This window comes from Manis pentadactyla, chromosome 10 (genome assembly GCF_030020395.1).
Source record: "Manis pentadactyla isolate mManPen7 chromosome 10, mManPen7.hap1, whole genome shotgun sequence".
NCBI classification, from domain to species: domain Eukaryota; kingdom Metazoa; phylum Chordata; class Mammalia; order Pholidota; family Manidae; genus Manis; species Manis pentadactyla.
Genome location: NC_080028.1, coordinates 120,002,181 through 120,024,952, shown reverse-complemented (window position 1 = coordinate 120,024,952; position 22,772 = coordinate 120,002,181). Strand labels below are relative to the sequence as shown.

At 47.0% G+C, this 22,772-nt stretch overlaps 2 protein-coding genes across 2 annotated transcripts in view; one reads left to right on the top strand and one right to left on the bottom strand.

The window, feature by feature from the left end:
- LITAF (lipopolysaccharide induced TNF factor) overlaps nt 1-22,772 on the bottom strand; it is a 127,143-nt gene that overhangs the window by 88,864 nt on the left and 15,507 nt on the right. The window lies entirely within an intron of this gene.
- LOC130679199 (putative speedy protein E7) lies at nt 13,254-17,615 on the top strand. The gene is made up of 5 exons (XM_057487579.1): nt 13,254-13,948; nt 14,999-15,057; nt 15,506-15,591; nt 17,099-17,267; nt 17,395-17,615. The coding sequence occupies exons 1-5, from the start codon at nt 13,519-13,521 to the stop codon at nt 17,455-17,457; spliced, it is 807 nt and encodes a 268-aa protein (XP_057343562.1). The 5' UTR covers nt 13,254-13,518; the 3' UTR covers nt 17,458-17,615.

Here is a 22,772-nt window from a genome sequence, read left to right as displayed (position 1 = left end):
GCAGAAGCCCTGTCTGCGCGCAGCTGCGCAGCACAAGCCACTAGAGGCCGCTGTTCTCCCAGGAGAGGAGGGCCACAAACCAACAAGAAAGGAAGTCCTTCCAGCCGTCACTTGTCCCAGCTCTGCAAACTATTCCTATCACCATGAAAAGGCAAAGCTACAGGCAGACAAAGATCACAGAGACAACACCAGAGAAGGAGACAGACCCAGCTAGTCTTCCTGAAAAAGAATTCAAAGTAAGAATCATAAACATGCTGAGAGAGATGCAGAGAAATACGCAAGAGAAATGGGATGAAGTCCGGAAGGAGATCACAGATGCCAGAAAGGAGATCGCAGAAATGAAACAAACTCTGGAAGGGTTTATAAGCAGAATGGATAGAATGCAAGAGACCATTGATGGAATTGAAATCAGAGAACAGGAACGCATAGAAGCTGACATAGAGAGAGACAAAAGGATCTCCAGGAATGAAACAATATTAAGAGAACTGTGTGACCAATCGAAAAGGAACAATATCCGTATTATAGGGGTCCCAGAAGAAGAAGAGAGAGGAAAAGAGATGGAAAGTATCTTAGAAGAAATAATTGCTGAAAACTTCCCCACACTGGGGGAGGAAGTAATCAAACAGACCACGGAAATACACAGAACCCCCAACAGAAAGGATCCAAGAAGGGCAACACCAAGACACATAATAATTAAAATGGCAAAGATCAAGGACAAGGAAAGAGTGTTAAAGGCAGCTAGAGAGAAAAAGGTCACCTATAAAGGGAAACCCATCAGGCTAACGTCAGATTTCTCAACAGAAACCCTACAGGCCAGAAGAGAATGGCATGATATATTTAATACAATGAAACAGAAGGGCCTTGAACCAAGGATACTGTATCCAGCTCGACTATCATTCAAATATGATGGTGGGATTAAACAATTCCCAGACAAACAAAAGCTGAGGGAATTTGCTTTCCACAAACCACCTCTACAGAACATCTTACAGGGACTGCTCTAGATGGGAGCACTCCTAGAAAGAGCACAGAACAAAACACCCAACATATGAAGAATCGAGGAGGAGGAACAAGAAGGGAGAGAAGAAAAGAATCTCCAGACAGTGTATATAACAGCTCAATAGGTGAGCTAAGTTAGGCAGTAAGATACTAAAGACGCTAACCTTGAACCTTTGGTAACCATGAATTTAAAGCCTGCAATGGCAATAAGTACATATCTTTCAATAGTCACCCTAAATGTTAATGGGTTGAATGCACCAATCAAAAGACACAGAGTAACAGAATGGATAAAAAAGCAAGACCCATCTATATGCTGCTTACAAGAAACTCACCTCAAACCCAAAGACATGTACAGACTAAAAGTCAAGGGATGGAAAAACATATTTCAAGCAAAGAACAGTGAGAAGAAAGAAGGGGTTGCAGTACTAATATCAGACAAAATAGACTTCAAAACAAAGAAAGTAACAAGAGATAGAGAAGGACACTACATAATGATAAAGGGATCAGTCAAACAAGAGGATATAACCATTCTAAATATATATGCACCCAACACAGGAGCACCAGCATATGTGAAACAAATACTAACAGAACTAAAGGGGGATATAGACTGCAATGCATTCATTCTAGGAGACTTCAACACACCACTCACCCCAAAGGATAGATCCACTGGGCAGAAAATAAGTAAGGACACAGAGGCACTGAACAACACACTAGAACAGATGGACCTAACAGACATCTACAGAACTCTACATCCAAAAGCAACAGGATACACATTCTTCTCAAGTGCACATGGAACATTCTCCAGAATAGACCACATACTAGGACACAAAAAGAGCCTCAGAGAATTCCAAAAGATTGAAATCCTACCAACCAACTTTTCAGACCACAAAGGCATAAAACTAGAAATAAACTGTACAAAGAAAACAAAGAGGCTCACAAACACATGGAGGCTTAACAACACGCTCCTAAATAATCAATGGATCAATGACCAAATCAAAATGGAGATCCAGCAATATATGGAAACAAATGACAACAACAACACTAAGCCCCAACTTCTGTGGGACACAGCAAAAGCAGTCTTAAGAGGAAAGTATATAGCAATCCAAGCATATTTAAAAAAGGAAGAGCAATCCCAAATGAAGGGTCTAATGTCACAATTATCGAAATTGGAAAAAGAAGAACAGATGAGGCCTAAGGTCAGCAGAAGGAGGGACATAATAAAGATCAGAGAAGAAATAAATAAAATTGAGAAGAATAAAACAATAGCAAAAATCAATGAAACCAAGAGCTGGTTCTTCGAGAAAGTAAACAAAATAGATAAGCCTCTAGCCAGACTTATTAAGAAGAAAAGAGAGTCAACACAAATCAACAGTATCAGAAACGAGAAAGGAAAAATCATGACGGACCCCAGGGAAATGCAAAGAATTATTGGAGACTACTATGAAAACCTATATGCTAACAAGCTGGGAAACCTAGGAGAAATGGACAACTTCCTAGAAAAATACAACCTTCCCAGATTGACCCAGGAAGAAACAGAAAATCTAAACAGACCAATTACCAGCAACGAAATTGAAGCGGTAATCAAAGAACTACCAAAGAACAAAACTCCAGGGCCAGATGGATTTACCTCGGAATTTTATCAGACATACAGGGAAGACATAATACCCATTCTCCTTAAAGTTTTCCAAAAAATAGAGGAGGAGGGGATACTCCCAAATTCATTCTATGAAGCCAACATCACCCTAATACCAAAACCAGGCAAAGACCCCACCAAAAAAGAAAACTACAGACCAATATCCCTGATGAACGTAGATGCAAAAATACTCAACAAAATATTAGCAAACCGAATTCAAAAATACATCAAAAGGATCATACACCATGACCAAGTGGGATTCATCCCAGGGATGCAAGGATGGTACAACATTCGAAAGTCCATCAACATCATCCACCACATCAACAAAAAGAAAGACAAAAACCACATGATCATCTCCATAGATGCTGAAAAAGCATTTGACAAAGTTCCACATCCATTCATGTTAGAAACTCTCAGAAAAATGGGAATAGAGGGCAAGTACCTCAACATAATAAAGGCCATCTATGATAAACCCACAGCCAACATTATATTGAACAGCGAGAAGCTGAAAGCATTTCCTCTGAGATCGGGAACTAGACAGGGATGCCCACTCTCTCCACTGTTATTTAACATAGTACTGGAGGTCCTAGCAACGGCAATCAGACAAAATAAAGAAATACAAGGAATCCAGATTGGTAAAGAAGAAGTTAAACTGTCACTATTTGCAGATGACATGATACTGTACATAAAAAACCCTAAAGACTCCACCCCAAAACTACTAGAACTGATATCGGAATACAGCAAAGTTGCAGGATACAAAATCAACACACAGAAATCTGTGGCTTTCCTATATACTAACAATGAACCAACAGAAAGAGAAATCAGGAAAACAACTCCATTCACAATTGCACCAAAAAAAAAAAAAATACCTAGGAATAAACCTAACCCAGAAGTGAAAGACTTATACTCTGAAAACTACAAGTCACTCTTAAGAGAAATTAAAGGGGACACTAACAGATGGAAACTCATCCCATGCTCATGGCTAGGAAGAATTAATATCGTCAAAATGGCCATCCTGCCCAAAGCAATATACAGATTTGATGCAATCCCTATGAAACTACCAGCAACATTCTTCAATGAACTGGAACAAATAATTCAAAAATTCATATGGAAACACCAAAGACCCCGAATAGCCAAAGCAATCCTGAGAAAGAAGAATAAAGTAGGGGGGATCTCACTCCCCAACTTCAAGCTCTACTATAAAGCCATAGTAATCAAGACAATTTGGTACTGGCACAAGAGCAGAGCCACAGACCAATGGAACAGACTAGAGAATCCAGACATTAACCCAGACATATGTGGTGAATTAATATTTGATAAAGGAGCCATGGACATACAATGGCAAAATGACAGTCTCTTCAACAGGTGGTGCTGGCAAAACTGGACAGCTACATGTAGGAGAATGAAACTGGACCATTCTCTAACCCCATATACAAAAGTAAACTCAAAATGGATCAAAGACCTGAATGTAAGCCATGAAACCATTAAACTCTTGGAAGAAAACATAGGCACAAACCTCTTAGACATAAACATGAGTGACCTCTTCTTGAACATATCTCCCCGGGCAAGGAAAACAACAGCAAAAATGAGTAAGTGGGACTATATTAAGCTGAAAAGCTTCTGTACAGCAAAAGACACCATCAATAGAACAAGAAGGATCCCTACAGTATGGGAGAATATATTTGAAAATGACACATCCGATAAAGGCTTGACGTCCAGAATATATAAAGAGTTCACACGCCTCAACAAACAAAAAACAAATAACCCAATTAAAAAATGGGCAGAGGAACTGAACAGACAGTTCTCCAAAAAAGAAATACAGATGGCCAACAGACACATGAAAAGATGCTCCACATCGCTAATTATCAGAGAAATGCAAATTAAAACTACAATGAGGTATCACCTCACACCAACAAGGATGGCTGCCATCCAAAAGACAAACAACAACAAATGTTGGCGAGGCTGTGGAGAAAGGGGAACCCTCCTACACTGCTGGTGGGAATGTAAGTTAGTTCAACCATTGTGGAAAGCAGTATGGAGGTACATCAAAATGCTCAAAACAGACTTACCATTTGACCCAGGAATTCCACTCCTAGGAATTTACCCTAAAAACACAGCAATCAAGTTTGAGAAAGACAGATGCACCCCTATGTTTATCGCAGCACTATTTACAATAGCCAAGAATTGGAAGCAACCTAAATGTCCATCGATAGATGAATGAAGAAGATGTGGTACATATACACAATGGAATACTACTCAGCCATAAGAAAAGGGCAAATCCAATCATTTGCAGCAACATGGATGGAGCTGGAGGGTATTATGCTCAGTGAAACAAGCCAAGCGGAGAAAGAGAAATACCAAATGATTTCACTTATCTGTGGAATATAAGAACAAAGGAAAAACTGAAGGAACAAAACAGCACCAGAATCACAGAACTCAAGAATGGACTAACAGGTACCAAAGGGAAAGGGACTGGGGAGGATGGGTGGGTAGGGAGGGATAAGGGGGGGAGAAGTAGGGGGGTATTAAGATTAACATGCATGGGGGGGGTAGGAGAAAAGGGAGGGCTGTACAACACAGAGAAGGCAAGTAGTGATTCTACAACATTTTGCTATGCTGATGGACAGTGACTGTAAAGGGGTTTATAGGGGGGACCTGGTATAGGGGAGAGCCTAGTAAACAGAATATTCGTCATGTAAGTGTAGATTAGTGATACCAAAAAAAAAAAAAAAAAAAAGGGGGCAGTTCCTTTGTGGTAACCTCCAATGAGTTCTACACAAGGGTATAAAGGGCATATAAAAGTGTAGGCAAAGGGTCTGTTTGCGTTTATACAGAAGATAAAAGCCTAATTGGGCTACCCCGAAAATGAACTAAGATACGATATGAAAGAGAACTTCCAACATCAGCACTCTCTGGAAGACTCATGCCAGAAGATGATCATCAAAAAACCCCAACAACGATCCACGCACTGCTACAGCTGTAGATGCACTCATCCCACCAGCTCCTGGACTTGCCATGGGAATGAGGAAGGAGATATCTAAGCTGGCCTGTGCATACAGTCAAACAACAAGTTTGACTGGATCTATACTGTTGGAACTCAACCAAGAATTTGGAGAAGTGCAAATTGTAGCGCTCCAAAGTCTTACAACTACAGACTATTTACTGTTAAAAGAACATAAGGGATGTGAACATTCCCCAGGAATGGGTTGTTTTAATTTGTCTGATTCCTCTCAGACTGTTCAAGTTCAGTTGGACAATATCCACCATATCATAGATAAGTTTTCACAAATGCCTAAGGTGCCTAACTGGTTTTCTTGGTTTCACTGGAGATGGCTGGTAATTACAGGTATGCTTTGGTTATGTAACTATACTCCTATTATGTTAATGTGTGTGCGCAATTTAATTAGTAGTTTAAAACCTACACATGCTGAAGTTACTCTACAAGAAGATATGTCAAAGAAATAATCAATCTTCCCATGTTTTCTTCCACCTGCTACTTCTATAGCTTTTCTTCTTCCTTCCTAATTACAACCCTTAAATAGAATTCGTGCCTCATATCAAATTTACCAAGTATCATAATTCTTCCAAGTGGTAAAGATACCTCAAGACAAATGCTGGGCATAGAAGCTACAGGGCATAAATATGCAAAGAAGTAAAAAGCTAACTTTTTCAAACAATAAGGCTTCTCTCTCACTTACCAACTTCACATTTCCCTGTATGGCCCCAGAAGATGACTGGTTAGCCAGAGACGGGTAAGATTCCTCAAGGGAGGAACAACCTAAGACAGGCACAGTCGCAGGGGGGCCATCAGGTGAGAAATTGGGGATCAACAGAGGTGAGGCTTAGAACCTCACCCCCCCATTCTGAGAGAAATCTTCTGCATACGTGGATGTTTTATTGCCCTGGTCTAGCTTGGATTAACACATAGTCTACAGGCACACACCTGATCATCTACATTTGCTCTCTTACAACACTAAACTATGTTTTCTACCTTTATCTTGTACCTACCTACCACTTCAGCATTTTATTAAAAATAATAATAATAAAGAGAGAAATGTGGTATCCACATATAAATCAAGTATAAAAACCAAATGAGTATTCATATTTGAACTGACTGTTTATAGTTCATAATGCATGAGCAAAACCGAAAGTTTCTGTGATGACTGCCCTTGTACTGTTCACTATGTAACTTATTCATTATGTAAGAATTTGTTCTACATGTAAGAACTTGTTTGTTATGCCTCAGAAGATTGGAGACTGACGAAAATTAGGCTTGGGGTGGATTAATGATTGTGCATGGAGCATTGGCTCCCCTGTACAGAATTTTATTGTCGTTAACAACCATTTGATCAATAAATATGAGAGATGCCCTCACAAAAAATAAATAAATAAATAAATAAAAATAAAAAAATAAAAAAGGACAGACTTCCAATGGTAAAATAAATAAGTAACCGGGATGTAATGTATAGCATAAGGAATATAGTCAAGATATTGTAACAGCTTGGTAGGGTGATAGCTGGAACCTAGAATTATGTATATCAATGTTTTATCACTGTGTTGTACACTTGAAACTAATGTAATGTAATACTGTGCGTCAACTACCCTTCAATAAAAAATAATTATTTAAAAAAAAAAAAAACTAAAAAAACTAAACTTCCCCATAAGATGCTCCTACCTCCGGGACGTATTGGGTACACTACCGCGATCTCTGGAGGCCAACTCTGCTATTACTCCAGGGACACGCAGGAGGCCAGCTTTCAAGCCTTCTCCCCAGGGTGCCAGACGGGCCAGTCATCGCTGGTCCATGTGTTGAAATGTCCACTCAACAGTGTCTTGGGGTATAACACACAGTTGGGGCTGGCAGCAGGATGTTGCCCTGCTGGCCACATACAGGCTTCAATAGGTCCTCTTTGGTTCGCACACACAGTTGTAGAGAAGAGGCAGCAATATGGGTGTTAGCTGTCGACAGGGCTCAAGGGTTCCTCTTCGGGGCTTCTCATGCAAACACCATAGCACTGTCCATAAGCGAACTGACCAGCCCCATAGACTATTGGTGTCCGACTTCAGGCCACATTTCAACAAACCATTCTACGTCTCTATCATGCCTGCCCTGGTAAGTTATACGGTACACGACATTTCCACTCTATTCGTAGTTGCTGCACCCAACCTTGTAATGAATGTCCAGCCAAGTGGGTGCTGTGAGTGCTCTCAATCACCTGTGGCCAGCCATAAGCTGCAAAGAGATGCTCTAGGCCCCTCTTGGTGGTTTGCTGATCTGCATGTCGTGCAGGAAAAGCAACCAACAGGCCAGTAGCTGTGTCCACACATGTCATGGCATACCGATATCCTTCTGACATGGGCAGAGGCCCAATATAGTCTATCTGCCACCTGAGACAAGGGTTATCAGCCCCCTAAGCACATCCCATGTGGCTGCAGGACTCGATATACGTCCCCTTTTTCGAGTGCACAAGGCATTCCCTTCTGGGCCTTGCTGACTTCTTCAAAGGTAAATGGCAAGCCCCACCGATGGGCAACAGCCCACATTGTCTTTGGCAATGTGTGCCACAAATGCTGGCATAACCACTGGGCAACAGCAGAGGCAGGCTTTGCTTCCAGCCAACACATGTGGGCCAATAACATGTCAGCTTCATCACTCACTGGTGATGCCAAAGGCAAATGGCCAGACACATGATATACAGTAACAGTCTTAGTCTGACTAAGGCCCATAGGTCTTGCTACAGCACTTGCCCCCAAAGGGGCCAGTGACCAACCATCCAATTGGCATGGCACCACGTCGGCAGCAACAAGGTCAAGCCCGGCACACAGCCAAGCTGTCAGTGCACACAAATAGAGGGGAGGGTGTGATCATCCTGGGTGATCGGGAGCCATACTGCCCGTGACCCAGTCCACTGACTGCTCTCCCCCTCTCCGTCCTCTAACACCCACATTGTCTTAGTCTTATGGTGGAAAGTGACAGCCCTCGACTGGAGCCATCTGTATACCAAGCATCTTCAGGTACAGGGGCTTCTCCCTGCTGATAAGGACTCTCGCCTACCAATGGCTCAAGTGCAAGTTCTTCTTGCTTTCCACTTGTATACGTCACTTGCCCAAATAAGCATCAGAGATCTCCACTCAAGGGGCTATTGGAGAGGGTGCTGTGCTGCTGGAAGTATGCACACCCATTTCGCCAGTGTAGGCATCTGTGCCATTCCACTCCCTGACCTTTGGGTCCAGCCTCGCACTCACCCCACGAAAGTATAGGTGGTCATTACCTTGGTCGGAGCTGTTCTGGTGATGGGCTCCATAGCCAGCAAGGCGTGATACACAGAAACCAGTCGCTCCTCTGTTAATGGCTACCAGACCTCTGCTCCTTTCCATAACTGTGACCAGAATCCAACAGGTTGGCATGTCCACTCAAGCCACTGTCAGAGGCCTGACCCATAACCATCTCCGTTTACATGAACATCTAGCTCCCAGGGCCTTCATGAATCCATTAGACTCAAGGACTATAATGGCCTTGACTGCTTACTTAGTAGCAGTGAACACAGCTGCACAGGTCTCATCATGGTCCCACCTGATGCCCTTTTGTACCGACTGGTATGAGGCCTTCACAATTTGTGCCAAGTGTGGGATAAACACCCTCCAGGAGCCCAAAACACCCAAAAACACTTGTAAGACTGACTGCCACAGTGGTAGGGGTGGGGTAAGCCTGGACCGTGTCTAGGACGACGTATGGGATAACTGTAGTTTTACCCGACCGGACAACCCCCAAGAACTTGACACACAAACCAGGTCCCTGAACCATCCCTATCAAACTACCAACAGCATTCTTCAACAAACTGAAACAAATAGTCATAAAGTCATAGGGAACCACAAAAGACACAGAATTGCCAAAGAAATCCTGAGAAGGAAGAAAAAAGCAGGGGGGATCTCACTTCCCATCTTCAAGCCATACTACAAAGCCACAGTAATCAAGACAATTTGGTACTGGCACAAGACCAGACCCACAGACCAGTGGAACAGAATAGAGAGTCCAGATAGTAACCCAAACATATATGGTCATTAATGTACGAAAAAGGAGCCATGGATATACAATGGAGAAATGACAGCCTCTTTCACACCTGGTGTAGGCAAAACTGGACACCTACATCTAAGAGAGGGAAACTGGATCATTGTGTAAACCTACACAAAAGTAAAACTCGAAATGAATCAAAGACATGAATGTAAGTCAGGAAATCATAATACTCTTAGAAACATACATAGGCAAAAATCCCTTGGACATAAACATGAGCAACCTCTTCATGAACATATCTCCCCAGCAAGGGAAACAAAAGCAAAAATGAACAAGTGGGACTACATCAAGCTGAAAAGCTTCTGTACAGCAAAGGACACCACCAATAGAACAAAAAGTCATATTGCACTATAGGAGAATATATTCATAAATGACATATCCCATAAGGGGTTGACAATCAAAATATAGAAAGAGCTCACACACCTCAACAAACAAAAAGCAAATAATGCAATCAAAAAATGGGCAGAGGGTCTGAACAGACACTACTCCAAACAAGAAATTCAAAAGGCCAACAGGTCCATGAAAAGATGCTCCACATCGCTAATCATCACAGAAAAGCAAATTAAAACCACAAACGATATCACCTCACACCAGTCAGGATGGCCACCATCCAAAAGACAAACAACAACACATGCTGGCGAGGATGTGGAGAAAGGGGAACCCTCCTAACACTGCTGGGGGGAATGTAAATTAGTTCAGACATTGTGGAAAGCAGTATGGAGGTTCCTCAAAAAGCTCAAAATAGAAATACCATTTGACCCCAGAATTCCACTACTAGGAATGTACCCTAAGAATGCAGCAGCCCAGTTTGGAAAAGACACATGAAACCCTTTGTTTATTGCAGCACTATTTACAACAGCCGAGAAATGGAAGAAACCTCAGTGTCCAGCAGTAGATGAATGGATAAAGAAGATGTGGTACATATCCACAATGGAATATTATTCATTCAGCCATAAGAAGAAAACCTACCAGTTTCATCAACATGGATGGAGCTGGAGGGTATTATGCTCAGTGAAATAAGCCAGGCGGAGAAAGACAAGTACCAAATGATTTCACTCATCTGTGGAGTATGAATACAAAGCAAAGACGGAAGGAACAAATCGGCAGCAGACTCATAGAACCGAAGAATGGACGAACAGTTCCCAGGGGGACAGGGACTGGGACAGGTGGGTGGGAATGGAGGAATAAGGGGATTAAGGGGCATTATGATTAACACACGTAATACAGGGGGTACACGGGGAAGGAACTGTAGCACAGAGAAGACTAGTATTGACACTATAGCATCTTACTATGCTGATGGGACAGTGACTGCAATGGGGCTATGTAGTGGAGACTTGATAAATAAGATGAGGTACATATATACAATGAAATAAGTCAGGTGGAGAAAGACAAGTACCAAACAGATCACTTGAAGAAAGACTATGATAAATTAAAGGTGTATAGTATAAACCTTAAAGCACCCCTTAAAATAATGGTGTCATAGCCAACAACCCAACAAAGGTTACAAAATGGAATCACAGAAATGCAATGCACTGAAACGAAGGAATACAGAGAACAAAAAGGAAACAGAGAAGACGGGACAGACAGCAAAGACAACAGACCACAAGCTACCCACTTACAACAATAATTGTGTCAGATGGAAGCGGTCTCAACACCCCAGTTAACAGGCACAAGTGGTCAGACTGGATAAAAAGGAAAGACCGAATCACATGCTGTCTACAAGAAAATCACTTTAAATACAAAGATGCAAACTTAAAAGTAAAAGGATGGAATAAGATTCAGCATGCCCAAAGAAGTCTGGGGAGGCTCTATAAATGTCAGAGAAAGTCCATGTCAGAATACTAACAGGGACAAAACAGGCCATTTCTCAACGACAAAGTGGTTAATTAACCAAGAGGATACAACAGTCTTCAGTGTTTACATACCTAACAATAAACATGAATCAAAAAACCGGAGGAACTGCAAGGCGAAATACACAAACCACAACTTGGATCACAGTGTTTTGGTGTCTGGAAAAATCACACGCACCAAGTTTTCCTTAGGCAGCAGGCCCTTGGCTTACATAGGCACCAAGAAGAAGCCACACATTGCGATGAATTCAGGGTTGTCATTAGGAAAGCTGTCCACAATTGTGTGCTGAATGAAATACGCCGCATACATGCACACACCACTTTTGTAACATTCCACTTAAATGAGGGACCCAGAAGAGCCAAAGCCATAGAGACAAAGGGGAGGATGGTGGGTGCCAGGGACCGGAAGGGAGACTAGACTGGGCAGGTGTTCTTTAACGGGTGCGCAGTGTCAATTTGGAGATGGGACAACAGGGGGCGGCTGCAAAATTTTCAAACTGCTCAGTGCCGCACAACTATCCCCTCAAAATGGCTCAAGTGGTAAATGTTATGTTATTTTACCACAGTAAATATTGGAAAAAAAAACACGAGATTCAGATGCCCGGGTGAAAAGTAGAGGCCTGGAGCTCAGGAGGAGCCGCCTGGCTTACGGCAGGCCTTCAAGTGGCTGATGTCCGGGCTGCGTCTGTGCCCCCGCGTGCCCTAACCTTCACAAAACATCCTCCTGTGTCCTGAATTGGACGTTTTCCCACTAAGTCTTTTTGTGCATGTGACATTTTATTCATAGGATACACAAAAGATGGTGACATTTCTGGCTCAAGCTGATACACACGATCAGAAGTTTTATACAGAGAATAGACTTTCTTCATTGGAATTGAGGGCAGGCTCTGGGAAATCCATAGACTTGCTGAAATTGTAGGCACCATTTGAAGTGGGCGTGAGCACGGATACCACAGTCTCTGATTCCGGGTCCTCAAAATGTTCTCTTGGGCTCAAAGGTGCCTGAGGGGTGAGGATGCATCCCTCTGTACAGAATCCTGAACCCAGTGTCAGTGAACACTGAGCACAAGAGCTCTGTTCTGCCAAGTGTTTTAAAGTTAACTTTTGAGTCCAAGTCAATGTACCTGGGATCTTTCTTACATACCTACGTCACTCTTGTAGGGCTGACTGTTTCTGCTTACCCTGAATTTCCTAGCCACTCACTAGACATGCTCTGTAGGAGAACGTGACAGAGGGCGAGAGTCCACCCGTGTGTCAAGTGGAGAGTGGAGAGGACACGTCATCTGGGGGGAGGGCTGAAAGGTGACCTGGACGGCTCGAGGATCATCTTGTGGGGTGGTCAGACCTTGGGCCAGTGGCAGGAGACATTATTTGCCCCTGTTCGGATTGGACTGGCAGTTGCCTGTTTTTCCTTCAAACTGGTTGCTAGGTTGCAGCAACCTATGACCTCACAAGGGTTCCAACCCTCCTGGTTGGCAGGTGCTTGGCAGCACAGGTAGCCAGAAGCATCTTCGCAGAGCTTTCTCCACTCCTAGCGTCTCCTCAGCCTGGAGTAGGGATAACGGGCTCACGTTCAGTGAGAATCCACAGGAGGAGTTTGGACAGGGTCTGGTCCCGGAGAGGGCAGGAGTTGGGGACAAATCATGGCCAGCGTTCCACCGAGTTCCCAGGCTGTGAGCCAGAGGCCCCGGCCCGGCCCCTCCGGGCACCCGCCGGAGGTGATGCTGGGGGCAGAAAGATCAGGGCCGCCAGGTGAGGCAGCGGAGGGACGAGGGGCTTGAGGAGGGGGTGCCGACGGCAGGAAGGCCTACCCAGGGGGGCCTTGTGCGCAGGAAGGAGAGACTCAGAAGGCCAGGGACTGGAGGGCGAGGGTGTAGGCGTGGGGACAAGGGCGCGCACGGGGAAGGGCAGGCACCTGGAGGAGTTATCTAAATGAGGAAGAGTGCTGAGAACGGGGAGACGGAACAATGGCAAAGTGGATGGGGGGCAGACGGCTGCCAGCAAAGGACAAGGTTGGAGAGATGGCTGGGGACAAGGCCACGGTCTGCGACAGCAGAGGCACTGGGGGCAGCTTGTCTTTTGGGGGTACTTGGAGTGGTGTGGGAGGGGAATCAGGGACCCCAAGGGATGAATCCCAAAGACAACAGCTGGACGCTGTCGCCTGGTTTCTTTGCCCAGCAGCCCAGGCACACAGCAGCCCTCTGCCAGAGGGCTGCGGCCGGCGCGGGAAGCGGGAGAGGTCGGCCGCTCTCCAGGAGGAGTCGGAGGAGGAGGCAGCCCCGGGCAAGGCGGAAGCCTGGGTCGTGGACAGGCTGTGCGGCCTCAAGATGAGGCTGAAGCAACGGCGGGTGTCCCCGGTGCTGCCCGAGCACCACGAGGCCTTCAAAAGGCTGCTTGGTAGGGGGAACCCTGAGCCCATTCCCCTTGAGAGAAACTTCCAGCGACTATGCTTTTCCAATGGAAAAGAATTCCCTGCCAGTTGGTGACCTCTCTGCTCCCAGAGGACTCCTCCGGGGTCACTTAGAAATGGCTGCCAGTAAAGGAGAAGGATGGAGAGATGGCTGGGGAGGCGGCCACGGTCTGCGACAGCAGAGACACTGGGGGCAGCTTGTCTTTTAGGGGTAGTTGGAGTGGAGTGGGAGGGGACACGGGGACCGAGGGACGAATCCCAAAGACAACAGCTGGACGCTGTCGCCTGGTTTCTTTGCCCAGCAGCCCAGGCACACAGCAGCCCAATGCCAGCGGACTCCGGCCGGCGCGGGAAGCGGGCGAGGTCGGCCGCTCTCCAGGAGGAGTCGGAGGAGGCAGCCCAGGGCGAGGAGGACGCCTGGGTCCCGGACATGCTGTGCGGCCTCAAGATGAGGCTGAAGCGACGGCGGGTGTCCCCAGTGCTGCCCGAGCACCACGAGGCCTTCAAAAGGCTGCTTGGTAGGGGGAACCCTGAGCCCATTCCCCTTGAGAGAAACTTCCAGCGACTATGCTTTTCCAATGGAAAAGAATTCCCTGCCAGTTGGTGACCTCTCTGCTCCCAGAGGACTCCTCCGGGAACACTTAGAAATGAGGGAGGATTAGGCCAGAGGCAGAAGCAGTCTGCACTCGGCACACGAAAGCTCTGCTTCCACTGCACCCCTGAGGCTTTCATATCTAAATGCCTCCGTCAGCGTGCGGGGTGCTGACAGGCCATTGGGCGCGCTGATGTGACCGTCAAGGGAGACGATGCCTTCCTGCACGGTGATGGAGCACCACCTTCTGTAGGATCAGACCTGTGCACATCACCTACTGACACCTGCCCCCGCACCCCCAGCCACCAAAGAAGGCTGGCACCATCTTTCTGGCCCAATGAGTGCACCTCGGCCTCCCCACCCCGAAAGGTCCCGTCAGGAGGCACGGCTGCTCACTGCTCAGCCCTGCTCTGGCTGTCCGTCTAACCTGTGCCTCTCTTCCCAGGGGACCCTGTTGTTAAAAGATTCCTGGCCTGGGACAAAAATCTGAGGGTATCTGACAAGGTAACTTTGTCCACTGACATGTGTTCTCTCTCCAGCATCTACCCTGGGGGGCTGGAGGGATGCCTTCTGAACCCACAGTCTCGCCTCCCTCTCCAACTCGGTGCCTTGTCCACACTGCCCTTTGCGGGGCCTGGAGGCTCCTTGTGTGAATGGGCAGCCCTGCCCCCACCCCCACTCCCCTGGGGTCCGCCCCTTTGGTTGTGACTGGCAAGTCCCTTGTCGCCTCAGCCCTGGGGACTCCCCTTTGTGCCAGCTTATCAAAGACCCTTCTGATGGCAGCTGTCCTAAATACCCGGCGTCACACCGGCAAAGCCTGCCATCCAGGAGCGTCCTAAAGTCCCTCTCCCCGCACGGGCGGGGTCTGCCCCCAGCCTCCCCCTCCCTCACCCCTCCGTCCTTCTTCTTCTGGGATGTGACCGCTCTCCTGTGGCGTTCTCCTCTCCCTCAGTATCTCCTGGCCATGGTCATAGCGTATTTCAGCCGGGCTGGCCTCCCCTCCTGGCAGTACCAGACAATTCACTTCTTCATAGCTCTGTGAGTATTGCTGTCAGTGGCCGGCCGTCAACGTTCAGTCCTCCGGGAGGGCGGAGGGAGGGGTGTGGGACTCTGACGTTGCATCTATTTGCTTTCTCACTCCACGTGTACCGTTCACTTTGGTATGCGAAGGACAGGATTATAACAGAGCGGTTTCTATACTGCTGTCTGTGGAGACAGACAACCCTAACACCACTTAAAACACGGGAACAAACGAAGGACCACATAAAACCCTCCTAAGAGGAGGGACAGAATGGGCACCACGCTGTCCCCACGTGGCCAGGCTTGAGACCGCACCGCCTCCAAAGCCTCGGCCGCTCTCCTGCCCGAGTCCACATCGAGTGGACCGTCGTCCTCTGGGTTCCCAGGCAGACGCCACAGTGCAGGCCCTCGTCATGTGACACAGACCGAGCGTAGGCACTCCCCACCCGTGCTTCCTACAAGGCTTTACGCGCCCCAAATCCTCCGAGAACACATTGCTAATGCTCCCCGCCCCTCCTCAGCAATGTCACCAGCTAAGGGGGTTCTAAGCCGGGGCCAGCCTTCTCAGTCTGAACTCAGCCGTCCCCACAGTCAGCATCACACTTGCTTATGGTCCTCATATTGCACTGCTTTGTTCCAATGCTCCGTCTGAAATCCCTTCCCTCTGTGTTCACATTGTGTCTTCTGACTTGTAGGTGTCTTTCACACACATATATATTGGAAGAAAACGACCACTCCTTAAAGTCGGTGCAAAGAGCACGACTGTTACCACGCCTCCCCTGGCCCCCTAACTGCGGTCCCCCAGTAGCACATCAGCTAAAATCCTAGTGCCATGTCACGTTCTGGGTAATAGTTACTTCCTGTCACCCCCCTCCCCTTCTCCAAACCATCAGACCAGACACCGCTGCAGGCAGGTCTTGTCAAAATATCCGCATGTTCACAAAGCCCTCAGCACGCTACTTTGCGTTGCAAACGTTTAAGTTACACTGAGTCCATGAGGCGATCGGTATGGCATTTGACTGTGAGATAAAAGCATCCATCCATCCATCCAGTGAAATCTTGTAGACTGCATTCCGTGCCAGGGACTAGGAGGGCTGGGAGGAGAGCCTTGAGAAGGGCACGTGGCACCCATCCTCCAGCCTGAGCCCCGTGGGAGGGAAGCTATGACTACAGAAACCGGCTAGTCAGTTCCTGCCCTCTGGACGCCTCCGCAGGGAGCCGCAGGGTGTGCACATACAGCCGGTTTGAAGGGCACAGGGCAGATGATGGGGACATTGCATGGAAGCTGCCCTGCTCGCCCGAGGGCCTCCCCGAGGGCCTTTGTCTTCAGCATCCAGGTGTGAGAGGTGCCCTTCAGGTCCCTGCCCCGCAGTGGCTTCTTGATGACTGCGTGGCCCCGTGTGGCGCTGGTAGGGCTCCCGTAGGTCCTCTGTGAACATCAGCCTGGGCCTCTCCTTGGAAGCTGACCTCGGCTGGGGATCCTTCCCATCTTGCTGCTGACCAGCAGCCCGATGTCTCTCCCCAGCTACCTGGCCAACGACATGGAGGAGGACGACGAGGGCCCCAAGCAGGCCATCCTTTGGCTCCTCTACGGGAACAACCGTGCCCGGCGTCTCCTCTTCCACCAACGGCGAGTCCAATTCGCCCAGTCCATGGGCTGGAGGGCCTGGGTCTCCCGGGAAGAGTGTGAGGAGGTGCGTGAGCAGCTGGGATCTGGGGGCGGGGGTGCCGGACGGCAGTGGGGGGAACACGGGATCGTGGGATCTGGAGGCTGGGCGAGGAAGGAGGGGCCACCTGAGGCCAGAGCCACCTGCCTTCCAGATCCAAGCGTTTGACCCAGAGCTCCCGGTGTGGAGGCGAGACCGCAGCCTGCTTGCTGTGTGAGCGCTCCCGGGACCCCGGAGGCCTGGTTGCACCGGCCCGAAAGAAGGGAAGTCTGGACCCTCGGGTGTAGACAGAGCACCTCGTTGTGTCGACTTAGGAAGTCACCCTCCCAGACGCTGACTCCGCTCCCAGCCACAGGCCGAAGACACATGCAGGTATGACCCCTGCACACAACCAGAGGGGAGGGCGTGATCATCCTGGGTGATCGGGAGCCATACTGCCCGTCACTCAGTCCACTGAATGCTCTACCCCTCTCCGTCCTCTAACACCCATATTGTCTTAGTCCTAGGACGGAAAGTCACAGCCCTCCACTTCGGGGGCTGCCCACGAGAGGAGCCCTGTGTATACCAAGCATCTTCAGGTATAGGGGCTTTTCCCTGCTGATAAGGACTCTCGCCTACCAATGGCTCAAGTGCAAGTTCTTCTTGCTTTCTGCTCATATACGTCACTTGCCCAAATAAGCATCGGAGATCTTCACTCAAGGGGCTATTGGAGAGGGTGCTGTGCTGCTGCAAGTTGGCGCCCGTGCCATGCTACCCTCTGGCTTTGGGTCCAGTCTCGCACCCACCCCGCAAAGGAATACATGTTTATTACCTTGGTCTGAGCTGTTCCGGTGATGGGCTCCATAGCCAGCAAGGCATGATACACAGAAGCCAGTCGCTCCTCTGTTAATGGCTACCAGACCTCTGCTCCTTTCCATAATTGTGACCAGCATCCAACAGGTTGGCATGTCCACTTAAGCCACTGCCAAAGGCCCCATCCATAATCATCTCAGTTTACATGAACATCTAGCTCCCAGGGCCTTCATGAATCCATTACACTCAAGGACTATAACGGCCTTGACTGCTTGCTTAGTAGCAGTGAACACAGCTGCACAGGTCTCATCACGGTCCCACCTGATGCCCTTTTGTACCGACTGGTATGAGGCCTTCAGAATTTGTGCCAAGTGCAGGATAAACACCCTCCAGGAACCCAAAACACCCAAAAACTCTTGCACAACTGACTGCCACAGTAGTAGGGGTGGGGTAAGCCTGGATCTTGTCTATGACCACGTCTGGGATAACTTTAGTTTTAGCCGACCGGACAACCCCCAAGAACTTGACACACAAACCAAGCTCCCTGAGCCATCCCTATCGAAATACCGACAGCATTCTTCAACAAACTGGAATAAATAGTTCTAAAAGTCATATGGAACCACAAAAGACCCCGAATAGCCAAAGCAATCCTAGGAAGGATGAATAAAGCGGGGGGAGATGAGGGTTATGCTCCCTAACTTCAAGTTCTACTAAACAGCCACAGTAATGAAGACAATTTGGTATTGGCACAAGAACAGACCTGTAGATCAATGGAACAGGATAGAGGGCGCAGATATAACCCACACATACATGGCCAATTAATACATGATAAAGGAACGACGGACATACAATGGGGAAATGGCAGCCTCTTCCACAGCTGGTGTTGGCAAAACTGGACAGCTACATGAGAGAGAGAGAGAGAAGGAAATGGGACTGCGGTCTAATTCCATACACAAGAGTAAACTCGAAATGGATCAAAGACCTGAATGAAAGTCATGAAACCATAAAACTCTTAGAAGTAAATCATAGGCAAAAGTCTCTTGAATGTAAACCTGAGCAGCTTTTTCATGGACATGTCTCCTAGGACAAGGGAAACAAAAGCAAAGATGAACAAGTGGGACTCCATCCAAGTAAAAAGCTTCTGTACAGCAAAGGACACCATCAGTGGAAGAAAAAGGCATCTCTACAGTATGGGAGAATATATTCATAAATGACATATATGATAAGGGGTTGACAGCCAAAATATAAAGAGTTCATGCACCTCAACAACCAAAAGGCAAGTAACACGACTAAGAAATAGGCAGAGGATCTGAACACACACTTCTCCAAAGAAGAAATTCAGATGACCAACAGACACATGAAAAGATGCTCCACATTACTAATTATCAGAGAAATGATAATTTAAACCACAATGAGATATCCCCTCACACTGGTCAGGATGGCCACCACCCAAAAGACAAACAACACATGCTGGTGAGGATGTGGAGAAAGGGGAACCCTCCTACACTGCTGGGGGAATTTAAATTTGTTCAACCATTGTGGAAAGCATTATGGAGGTTCCTCAAAAAACTCAACATAGAATTACCATTTAGCCCAGGAATTCCACTCCTAGGAATCTAACCTAAGAATGCAGCAGCCCAGTTTGAAAAAGACATATGCTCCCCTATGTTTATCACAGCACTATTTACAATAGCTGAGAAATAGAAGCAACCTAAGTGTCCATCAGTAGATGAATGGATAAAGATGATGTGGTACATATACACAATGGAATATTATTCGGCCATAAGAAGAAAATAAATCCTACCATTTGCAACAACAGGATGGAGCTAGAGGGTATTATGCTCAGTGAAATAAGCCAGGTGGAGAAATACAAGTATCAAATGATTTCACTCATCTGCGAAGTATAAGAACAAAGAAAAAAACTAAAGGAACTAAACAGCAAGCAGCAGATTCACAGAACCCAAGAATGGACTAACAGTTACCTGAGGGAAAGGGACTGGGGAGGAGGGGTGGGAAGGGAGGGATAAGGGGGAAAAAGGGGCATTATGATTAGCAGACATAGTATAGGCGGGGGACAGAGGGAGGGCTGTACAACACAGAGAAGACAAGTAGTGATTCTACAGCATCTTACTACGCTGATGGACAGTGACTGTGATGGGGTATGTGGGGGGGACTTGATGAGGAGGGTAGTCTAGTAACCATAATGTTACTCATGTAATTGTAGATTAATGACACCAAAAAAAATTCCCATCAGGTCCTCTCAAGTCTGCTGTGAACCTAAAATTGGTCTAAAAAAAGAAAATCTTAAGTGAAAAAATTTTTTAGAAAACCCCATGAGGGCATCTCGGAATCAATCCTCAAAACACACTGATCAAAATACGAAATCATGTACACGCAAGTTTTTTTGTTCCAGCATTTCAAATACTAGCGGAAGATTGGAAACAACCCAAACCTGTACCAAGAGGGAACTGGCTGAGTCAACTGTGAACTGTCATGGAGGACAGCACTGCGCAGCCACAAACAGGAACAGGGGAGTTCTCCCAGTACTGTACAGGAGTGATCTCCAGGATAGGATAAATGTTTAAGTGGGAAAAAAAAATCCAAGGAACAGAACTACGTACACCAAGTATGCCATCTTACTAATATGTGTGGGGTGTACATACTTACATTTTCAAAGAGAAACACTGGAAGAATAAAGCACAAACTAACAGAAATGGTTCCTATGCGGGGAGGGTGGGGGGAGGCAATGAGTGAAGGGGACAAGCATGGAAGTTAAACTTCTCTGAGTGTACCTTGTTTTAGAGTTCTTATTTTGTAGGTGTAAACAGTTTACAAAAATTATAAAGCAAAGACCAAAAAAAAAAAAAAAAAAGCAATCCCTTAGAATAAAAAAGCAAAAACAGAAATCAATAAACCTGACTGAATATCAACTTGGCAACTACACTAAAAAGGATTATTGGGAGTGACTTTAAAACAGCATTTTGATTGTCAATCCTTAATGGGCTTTATCCTAAGGACCACAGAACCACAAAGAAACAGAACCACAAGGAAATCTTCAGTTGTACTCTGTCACCTTATAGGTAGTCATTATATTGTTATTGCTATGATGAAACTCTTAGCTCTGTAATAAAGGATAAGGAAAAGAAGATTTTCTGTGTAAGGAAAAAGATAAAAAACAAAATCAAAGAAGTCAAATGGAAACCTTTTATTCTTAAATGTGAATGAGAATTAAGTTTCTCCAGCTTTAGACATAGACACAATGATAACCCAATTGCCATGAGTACTGCTAATGTCTAGATTATGGTCCCTAACTCCCATTTATTACCAAAAGGAACAGGACTCCTGTGGGAAACAGCTGATTCCAAGTAGAAAGCATATAAGATGATCCTGGGACATGTTGTCACAGAGAAACCAAAGAAACTGTCAAACACTACTGAGGTCACATTGAAAGGATGCAGGACACAGAGCAAAGGGCTCCTGTTTACTTGTTCCAGACTGGGTTCTAAGCATTACAAGTATTAACTCAGCATTAGGAAAATTACTCAACCTCATTTAATCCTCACAACAAGCCTAGTAGGAGGGTGGAATGATGAAGCTCATTTTATAGATGAGAAAACTGAGTCCTGGGAAGATGAAAGAAATTGCCCAATATCACACAGCAGATAGGTGGCTAAGTGAGGACTTGAATCCAGGCCATATGAATCTAGGGTCCATGACGTTAGCCATCTTCTCAGCTGCCTCTTCATTAATGTGGGATGTTCAGCTCAAAGCAGAAAAGGAAAGTAAAGAAAATAGCTCAAGCCTTGACAGAGGCCAGTCTAGGGGCATGTTTAGAACCACGGGCAGCACCCCCAAGCGCTTCCCCCCTCATTAGCTCAGCTGTGCCTGTAACCAGGGCACTGAGGCTGACCCCAGTGGGGATGCAGGCCCCGTATCTTGTGCAGCTGCAGACCAAGCCCCTATCATGCCCCGCCTCCCCACTGGCCACTCCTCGCACCCTCCTGACCCACTCAGAGCCATCTGGGCTGTCTTCATCAGGACCACCACTTAAGAGCAAGGATCGCCATTTAATTCCTTATGGGCACCCAGCCAGGTGGGAATAGGCATTCCCACTGTCCAGATGGAGAAACCGAGGCTCACAGAGGTACTTCACTGCCTAAGTTCATGCCACCGGGGAGTGGCTGGTTCTGGCACTTGTGCCCTTGCCCCCTCCCCCGCCCCCACCCCTCCCCCTCCCCTCGGGTTGGCTCACCCTCCTGGGAAGCTGAGCGTGGGGTGCTGCTGGCACACGCTGAGGCCTGAGTCACCCTCACTGTGTGTGAATGTCATCTCCCCGGCTGGCAGAAGCTGGGAGGAGGAGTCTGGGTACACGAGCTTGAGGAGAAGGCCCTGTTCTCAGCAGTAAAGGGGCCTGCCACGCGGAGCTCCTAGCGCAACTCCTGCCCTCTGCATTCATACAGCCACTGGTCAATTCTGCCTCCAGAGTGTTCCTGGAACCCGTTCCCTCTTCATCAGTGCCACCAGCCTGGCCAGGCCACAGTCAGCTCTCACCTGGACCGTGGGAGCTCCCACCCCGTCTCCCTGCCTCATCCCTCACCCCCCTCAATCCACCTTCTGCAAGAGAGAAGCAGCAGGCTTCACATAAGCTTTGAAGGTGGGACTAACAGCACTTGTGACAAAATGGACAAATGACTATACTTAGCTGTTGCCAACACCTATGTGCCTCCATTTTCTACCGAG

What these genes read in the sequence shown, in the direction of transcription:
- LOC130679199 (XM_057487579.1), top strand. Translation starts at nt 13,519, where the DNA reads ATGGCAAAGTGGATGGGGGGCAGACGGCTGCCAGCAAAGGACAAGGTT. An exon ending in ATCTGAGGGTATCTGACAAG is followed by an intron (nt 15,058 to 15,505) that starts GTAACTTTGTCC and finishes CCTCTCCCTCAG; the next exon opens with TATCTCCTGGCCATGGTCAT. An exon ending in CCCGGGAAGAGTGTGAGGAG is followed by an intron (nt 17,268 to 17,394) that starts GTGCGTGAGCAG and finishes CCTGCCTTCCAG; the next exon opens with ATCCAAGCGTTTGACCCAGA.